Here is an 8089-nt window from a genome sequence, read left to right as displayed (position 1 = left end):
AAATTTAAATTCATCTAATAATGATAAATAGAGTAGTGATCGCTCAAGAGAAATGAACAAAATTACACTAAAAAAATCTGGCATATCCCCAACAAAAGAAAAGTTTGACAAGCTTTGTCAAATGTGACATGTTTCTAACTTTAGAAAGATATAGAAGTCAACATAGTGGTTGGTATTTATTTTCAACAATTCCATCAAAACGCATGCTTTGTTTGGTGGTTGTTTGGAAATGACGTTAATATCCAAGGGAAGTGATAGAAAAAGTTTTACGTCTTTTCCAAGAAGTATAAGAGTTATAACGTTTTCAGTCATTTTAAAAGTATTATCAAATAAACTCATAATTAGTATTGTTGAAAGCGGTATCTAGCAAACATATGAGTCATTTGGCAAGTTAAAATAAAATTTTAATCAGTAATATTGAAGATGCTCAAAACAATTCCGATATTTTATAATTTTTAGAAAATTAGATTATTAAACCAATCGGCCCACTTTAAATTCTTTCTGTAAAAAATGAAAGGAAAAAAATCCCCTGGTTTATCAAATGAAAAGAACGTGGGATTGTTTGTGGGGTGGATCGCTCTGTAGATAACAGAGCAAACGGGTGGTTTGGTTATTCTTCCTCCGGAGATTCCAATTTATTCTTCAAAGATTCAGAAAATCCATCTTCCAAAAGCTGGGTTTCTCTCAGATTAGCCTCACGAACTCACTGCTTCGTTAAAGTAAGCTTCTTTCTCTCCCCTTTTAATTTCGTTTTCTCTCTCCTCCATCGCCAAGAAGACGAAGAGTTCCCGGCTGTTTTCACCTTCTTGCCAATGGCGGTCTGTCAGATGGGTTTTCTGTGGCTATTAGAACTTGCTTTCAATTGGGTATAGCTCAGATTTTCGATATCTTGCAATTTCTGGGATATTATTGCATTTTCCTAGATATTGAGGTTTGTTCCTTGATGAGCTCTCAGTGCTTGTAGGTTGCTAACTTGCTGTTAGTATTGGGTAGAGTTTAGATTTTCTGCATTAAAAATGGTTTCTTGATTTTTGAGGAATTTGGCTCCCCAGTTGGTTGTTGCTGCAGAAGCTGAGGTTTTTTCTGTATTTGGGACTTGCCTTATGAAGCCTTTTCATTGTTTTGTTCTTCTTCAGAAGTAGTATCTTTGTTATCTTCCGAGTTTTGAATGCTGGGAATTCTGTTCTGTTGAATTGTGCAGCTGTTTTGCTTCCACAACTCTGTGGTTGTTAGCTTAAGCATGCATTTTTATAACCGATTGTGCCGAAACAATAAAGGGTTTTTGATCCTTAGGTTCAAACATTTTCCCCCTTCAAAGTTGGCAAATTCTTGGTTGTGGGTTGTTGGTATTGAGAACTGAAAGAGAGGAAAGTTTCCTCGGTGGAATCTGGTTTCGAAAGGAGAGAAGATATGGACTTGTGGGTTGTTGCAGCTGCGGCAGGCGCTGGATATTTGACTAAGTATTGGCAGAAAATATCCAAGAATGGGGGTAAAGATGGCTTGTTAAATTTTCCTTTTGGGGATGCAAATCTTGACAAATCTGATTCCTCAAGGCACCCTTTACAGAGACTAGGACACGTAAAGAAAGTGGGTGATGACGTTTCTAATGACAGCAAAAAGGCTTCAGATGCTTACTTGTCAGAAAGTACTTGTGGGACAGAAGTGGCTTCTACTAGCGGGTATGATGGTGAAAAGCTGGGAGGCTTGGTGAATTACAAGGATTGCAATGTACTTTCTTTATCACATATGTCACCAGAATACTTGGGAAATGAAAATGTGAATGGGGATGGGGCTTGGATAAGTCATGATATTGATGATAGTACTGGTGCCACGATGCCTAAATCTTCGAGTGGAGAAAGAGATTCTTTTCGTGTTCCTCTGAGGAACAAAAGTTCTATTAGAACTGAGCATTCATATGGGCATGCGATTAAGCCAGTAAATTCCTTAGAGAGTTGCCTTATGGCTCAGTTATATAAAGAGTGTGCTGAAGTGGAACATGTGCTTACCCTTCCATCGCCATCCAGACCAAGTATGAGACCATTGTTTGTGACTGATGGAAACCGAATTATCAGCAGAGCAAGTGGTGACCATTTCAGAACTCAGATTGGGGTCGAGGAAAATAAGCTGCATAAGGTTGCCTATTTGGAAACTAATGAAAATGCATGTGGGTTTCCTCCACCACCAGAACTTGGTTATTTGGATCTGCCCAAGAAGACGAAAAGTAAGACAGGAAAGGGGAGGAATGGAAAATTTAGCAGTACCAGTAAATTGGTCAACGGAAAACACTTAAATTCTGAAGGTAGTCCTCTTCTCCTATTGTAGGGGTAATTTATTTTTGGTGTAATTCTCAATACTATCCAGATGTTTCTCGACTAGAATTCCACTTCATAAGGGTAACCTATCTTTGTTTTAGACTTTAGAGGCTATTCGAGTATGTATTCTTGCTTAAATTTTTTCTTTTGTGTCCTGTCCTTTCCTTGGCATATTCAATTCCTAAGGAAATATGGTATTATATTGAAAGAGGGGAAAATGTATATTCTCTGGGGTTGTTAGGTTGCTAATCAAGGGAAAAGTCTTTTGTTTATATGTTAATGGCTCTATTAAGTTATTAAGTCCAAGAGACTAATCAAGGTCCCAAATGCATATATGACTGCAACCAATCGTAGAAGCTGAAATTTATGTTCACTCAATTTCCCGGTTGCTACTTATTTGTGTGCAGTATTTCTAACTTATCTCAGTTCATGTCCTAATGCATTTCCCTTCATCAGGTTCACTGGATGGAGCAGTTCTTCTCTGTCTTGGGATTTCTATTGGCATAATATCTTCTTTTATAGCAAATAAAAGAGAAGTTGACAAGTTGAAAGATTTGTTGAAGCAGACCGAGAACTTGGTTCAGGATCTAGAGGAGGAACTTGAAATGAAAGATTCAGTAACAGTGAAGGAAATAGCTGATGAGAATTATGGTGCACAAGGTACTTGTGACAGTTCCATTTTTGATAAGGCGCCAAATTCTTTTTCTACTGAACAGAATATGGACAAATATGATGATAAAAATTCATATGACCGGAAAGCAGAGGAGAGTTCAGAGTTGATTAGTAAAATAGAGGCAGAGCTTGAAGCTGAACTTGAGAGGTTGGGGCTAAACATGAACACTTATATTCCGGAGAGAAGATCCATCGATGTTGCTGAGGTCAGTGTATGTTTATCTTTGTATTCCTATGTTTAAGCTGCACATCTTTACGTTTTAGTTTTGCATTGAATCTTTGTTAATTGGGTTCAAGTATCTCACTGTATTACATATCTGTTTGGCCATGTAAATGATTTTCTGCACTGAAGTTTCAGTTCTAGTATCGTGTCTTTCTAGAACATGAATGCTAATCCCATAGGACCAGTGCATTACGGGTTTTCTATATTTCAAATGCACTTTTTGGCTAATGTAGTGATCTCAGCAGATTATTTAAGTGCTAACGGAGCTGATAATTTGTGCAGCTTGACCCAAACTTAATGGCAGATTTTGCTCAAGGTGAGCTGAGAGCTGACTTGGTTGGTGGGTTATCTGTTGGCCAACCCGGGTCTAACGAAGAGGCAAGCAGCACCTCTACGGATATTCACTGTGCAAACTATGCAGTTTCTCCCAGAGAGCTTAGCTTGCGTCTGCATGAAGTTATCCAATCAAGACTGGAAGAACGTGTCCAGGAGCTTGAGGTGGCTCTACAAAACAGCCAAAGAAAGGTCCAAATCGCAGAGTTGAAGCACAAGGATTCTTGGAGAGACTTATCAGACAATCACAGACATTCCGCAATCCATGAGATTACGAATTCTGCAGAAAAATGCAAAACCACAGAAGAGCCTCTAGTCATGAACTTATCGGGAGAAGCTTTATATGCGTACAATGAGGCTTACGAAGAGTTGATGAAGATCAGTGAATCCGAAGGGGAGGATTCACCTTGTCCGATGTTTGAAACATTCAGCGCTCAGAGCCACAGTCAAACTCAAGGTGAAGACGTGAATGGTTCCGCGGGTAATTTTGCTTTCGGTAAAGAGGAAACTGCAGATGGTGATTCACCTCGTCAAGCTTTTGAAACATTCAGGATTCAAAGCTCCAGTCAAACTCAAAGTGAACTGGTGACTGGTTCCGTGGGGAATCTTGCTTTCAGTAAAGAGGAAACCGTAGGTGATGATTCACCTTGTCAAGTTTTTGAAACATTCACGCTTCAAGGCCCCGGTCAAACTCAAAGTGATGGGTTAGATGGTTCTGTGAAACATTTTGGTTCCAGTAAAGAGGAAACCGGAGGTGATGATCTCCTTTCGTTCAAGAGCAAAGCAAGTATCTCAGATGAGGAGCACATTTCCAGGGTTCGGCGTTCAAAGAACTCATCAGTCGGTGGGGAGAATAGCGATGATTCCGACGCAGAGATGGAGAAACAGTTGATACTGCAGATTGTGGAGAAGGCCAAGAAAGGTTCTCCGGTAGTCCTGAATGCACAAAGGTGGTTCCGGTCAATTGACGAGAACAAGAGTTGAGTCAAAAGCAGGTATTAAGTTTTGCAGTGTATAGATTCATAGAAAATATGAGAATATAGAAAGAGGTTAGGTATTCATTCTATAGCTAAAGCTAATACGCCATTCGTTTGTAACGTTGTCGATGTTTACTGATTACCGAAGCTTATCGACGCTTTCGTTATCGAATCATCAGAAACTTTGCTCCAATATTTTCAGTTTTATGCACTCTCTCTCCCATTTCTGCCTCACCTTCCTTGTTTCTGTCCCGTTTTCTCTCTTGTAAGAGTCAAGTCATACGCAAATGCAAGGGTAGTTTCTTTATTACGGTTTATTGGCTGAGGCTGTTCTCTGTTCTAAACTACTCGAATATACAGAGAGGTGGTTTCAGTCTGACGCCAGGAAGCGACAAAGAGTGTTTCAAACTTGAGTGCAAGAGGCCGACACACCAGTCTAATGTGCTTTTTGAAACCCCAAGTTCAAACTCTACAACTTTACCGTCTTTCTCATAGACGAATGGAAAATTAAAACTGAGTAGGAGCCATGGCTAGCTATCTTTTGTTTAAGAACATTTTTTAATTTTTTTGAACAAATGATACCATTTGCACTAAAGGGGAATGGGGTAAGCTTAACCTCACAATGAGATAGCAAAAATATGGTTCAAATTCGCCTTTGACGAGAATCGAACCTAAGATATTTCCTTCAACTTGGCACAGAGGAAGATAATGAATCAACAATTATTTCCACAATTCAAGGTCCTTCATTAAAAAAGCGCACACAAACGTGCATGAAGATTGTGACAGGCAAATACGACATAAAATGAAATAAAATAGTTCGGAGAGAGGGGGAAGGGAAGATTAGATGGCTGTAACATAAACAGATAACAATCTACTTGTAGCACTGCCGGAGAAGCAAACTAAGTTTGCCCCTGAAATCTAATAATTATAATCAGGCCCTCTTGGCGAAGTCACCCGCGTCATTATCGTCCCTATCATTTCCTTCCAATGGATCGTCCAGGCCAAAGCCAGGTTTGTTCTCTCCAAATGGAGCATCAGGAGTGCCAAAGCTGTTGTCACCACCAACACCGAAGTTATCACCACTACCAACACCAAAATTGTTGCTACTTCCACCGGGAGCATCGTAAGTGTTTGCACTTGGATAATTGCTAGGACTGTTATAGCTTCCTGGACTGTTGTAGCTTCCTGGACCATATCCAGGGTTTCCTCTTCCATAGCTGTCACCTCCACCGGGTCCATAGTTACTAAATCCACCACCAGGTGCATAACTATTTTGACCATCACCGTAATTATTATAGCTGGGGCGAGGCCTTTCAGTAGCATAGTTCACCCTTACTCGTCGGCCATGAAGCTCCTACAGATTTTCAGACAAAATTTTACAGTTGCAAAGGTATATGAATAACAGTTAATATTTCATAAGACTACTATACTAATGCAATTTCACGTTACAAACATGTTTTGTCTTATTTTAATGTTTCAAAATTGAATGTATTGTTTCACCTGCAAGTATCTAAATTTTAAATCCCAGACACTAATTCAGTACTCAAGACTAATCGTCAACGTATATAATAAACAAACGATTTCAATAAACAACTATTAACCAAGAAAATTTAAAAATAAATAAGAAAGAACATAACAACAAATAACTACCTGCCCATCCAAGGCCTCGAGAGCACTAGCTGCCTCCTCATTAGAAGTGAAAGTAACGAATCCAAATCCTCTTGATCTACCACTTTCACGGTCCATGATGATTCTTGCTGCAAGATTTATCAGGTCAATCAGCATCAAACATTCTTTCAAACTTTACAAACAAACATGTATGGAAACTAAAATGTGAGAATTATCATCAGAGAATGCAAATGGAATGATCGAGAAACATGATGCAACAACAGAAGTTCACAATAAAGAAAAACAAAGGGATCATAAAAGAAGTGAAGCCCACATCCACACTTCACCAAGTCTTAAGCATTTGACAGTCATCTGACCCACTTGACAATCCCTTTAAATGAAAGGCCACTGGAAGACCAAGTACTAATTACATACCGTCTACAACTTCACCATATTTTTGAAAAGCTTCCCTCAGACTCTGGTCATCTGTCTGGTACGAAACACCTGCATTACAAAAGCAGAGGGCATCTTAACACAAAATCAGGCAACATGAGAAGAGGGATATCATATTTGGAAATATTGAAGAATTCTGCAATCACCTCCGATGAAGAGCTTGGAGCTTCCCATGGATGACATGCATCTTATAGCTTGATGGATGGACAGTTTGAAAGGAGATACTTCAGACCTTATCTGCTTGTTTGCAGTCTGTCTAAGTATGCTCCCAATTTTACTTAAGAAAGCCATCGTAATCACCTAAAAGAAAGCACAAGCCAACAAGCTTCAATAAACAAATCTCTATCGTAACACAGCAATCTTTCTGTTGTTTAACACAAGTACCGAAAAGTGGCAGAACACTAAACATGTTAACACAAATGTCGTGATTAAATAATACATAACAAAAGACAGATTAATTAGATACCCAGACAACGATATCGAAAATAATTTCTTCACCTACTACTACCGAAACAAAACAAACCCAATAAGAACATGACAGGATCAAGCAGTTCCGCACTTCAAAAGGGTTACAAAATCACCAAAAGAAAAAAAAAAAAAATTCTCCTTGGTTCTTAAGAAAGCGCAGGGAAATGATTCAAATGAAGTTGACTTCAAAAAACCCATTTCGAAGAATCTACAAAACCAGACGAAAAATCTAAAGCAGAACACTTTATTTCCACCCGATATTCGATAAATCGAAAAACTACACCCCAAAAATTTCCCACCGCAAAAACACATAAGTTCAGCCGTTCCGCAGCATCCATGAACACCACAAATCAAAACTTCACTTTTTAAATCCTAGAAACTACAATCACACACACAGGCAGATAATCCACATACGAATCGCATACAAAACCGCCACATGCAAACATCAAAAACCCCAAATCCCTTCGATAAATTAAAACAAAAACCCGAATCGAAAAGCACCGAGAAATGGAAACAAAAACCAAATCAAACGGAGATATCGAGATCATCGGAAGCATAATAACAACATACGTAAGATCGGAGCGAGGGGTCGTCGGAGATATACCTTGTCCGATTCTCACTCCGTCACTCTGCTCTCAGGGGACCGACTAAAACCCTAAGGCTTTAGATTTCGAATAGGGTTTATGTGGAAAATGGGAGGAGTCGGAGATATGAGGGCCCTGGGAGATCTGATCCGTCGAGTTTGGGGACCAAATTAACAGCCGTTGGATTAGAGGCATGACGTAGAGGGTTTGGGGATGTTTACTGGGCGGTGCTTCCTCCACGTGGGACGTTTGTATTGGGTTGTTATATGGTTTCTGGGACGGCCGGGCAAGCTATCTTTTAAAGAACCTCAAAATATCTGTTTATATGTGGATGAAGCCCAAATTAACGAATCCGGATCCTTTCGCTTATCATATATAATGCGGTCAGAAATTATTTTAAATATTTTTATTTAAATTAAACACAAACTGTACATGATAAAAATTGACCGCATAATTTAC

The 8089-nt window shown here is 39.2% G+C and overlaps 2 protein-coding genes across 3 annotated transcripts; one reads left to right on the top strand and one right to left on the bottom strand.

The window, feature by feature from the left end:
* Positions 1 to 343: 343 nt before the first annotated feature.
* On the top strand, positions 344 to 4710 carry LOC137713124 (uncharacterized). The gene is made up of 3 exons (XM_068452382.2): positions 344 to 2299; positions 2769 to 3190; positions 3490 to 4710. The coding sequence occupies exons 1-3, from the start codon at positions 1411 to 1413 to the stop codon at positions 4522 to 4524; spliced, it is 2346 nt and encodes a 781-aa protein (XP_068308483.2). The 5' UTR covers positions 344 to 1410; the 3' UTR covers positions 4525 to 4710.
* A 513-nt stretch (positions 4711 to 5223) lies between these two features.
* Positions 5224 to 7787, bottom strand: LOC137712971 (uncharacterized). 2 transcript variants are annotated; one of them, XM_068452187.2, is made up of 5 exons: positions 7651 to 7787; positions 6725 to 6878; positions 6561 to 6629; positions 6168 to 6274; positions 5224 to 5871 (listed from the first exon to the last, which is right to left on the bottom strand). In XM_068452187.2, the coding sequence occupies exons 2-5, from the start codon at positions 6867 to 6869 to the stop codon at positions 5449 to 5451; spliced, it is 744 nt and encodes a 247-aa protein (XP_068308288.1). In that variant the 5' UTR covers positions 6870 to 6878; positions 7651 to 7787; the 3' UTR covers positions 5224 to 5448. The 2 variants fall into 2 exon arrangements, with proteins under 2 accessions (XP_068308288.1, XP_068308289.1); XM_068452188.1 differs by having other exon boundaries at positions 7617 to 7732.
* Positions 7788 to 8089: the final 302 nt, after the last annotated feature.

Source organism: Pyrus communis, chromosome 14 (genome assembly GCF_041283825.1).
Source record: "Pyrus communis isolate YQ-2024b chromosome 14, ASM4128382v1, whole genome shotgun sequence".
Lineage (NCBI taxonomy): Eukaryota > Viridiplantae > Streptophyta > Magnoliopsida > Rosales > Rosaceae > Pyrus > Pyrus communis.
This window is presented reverse-complemented; position numbering and strand designations above follow the sequence as displayed.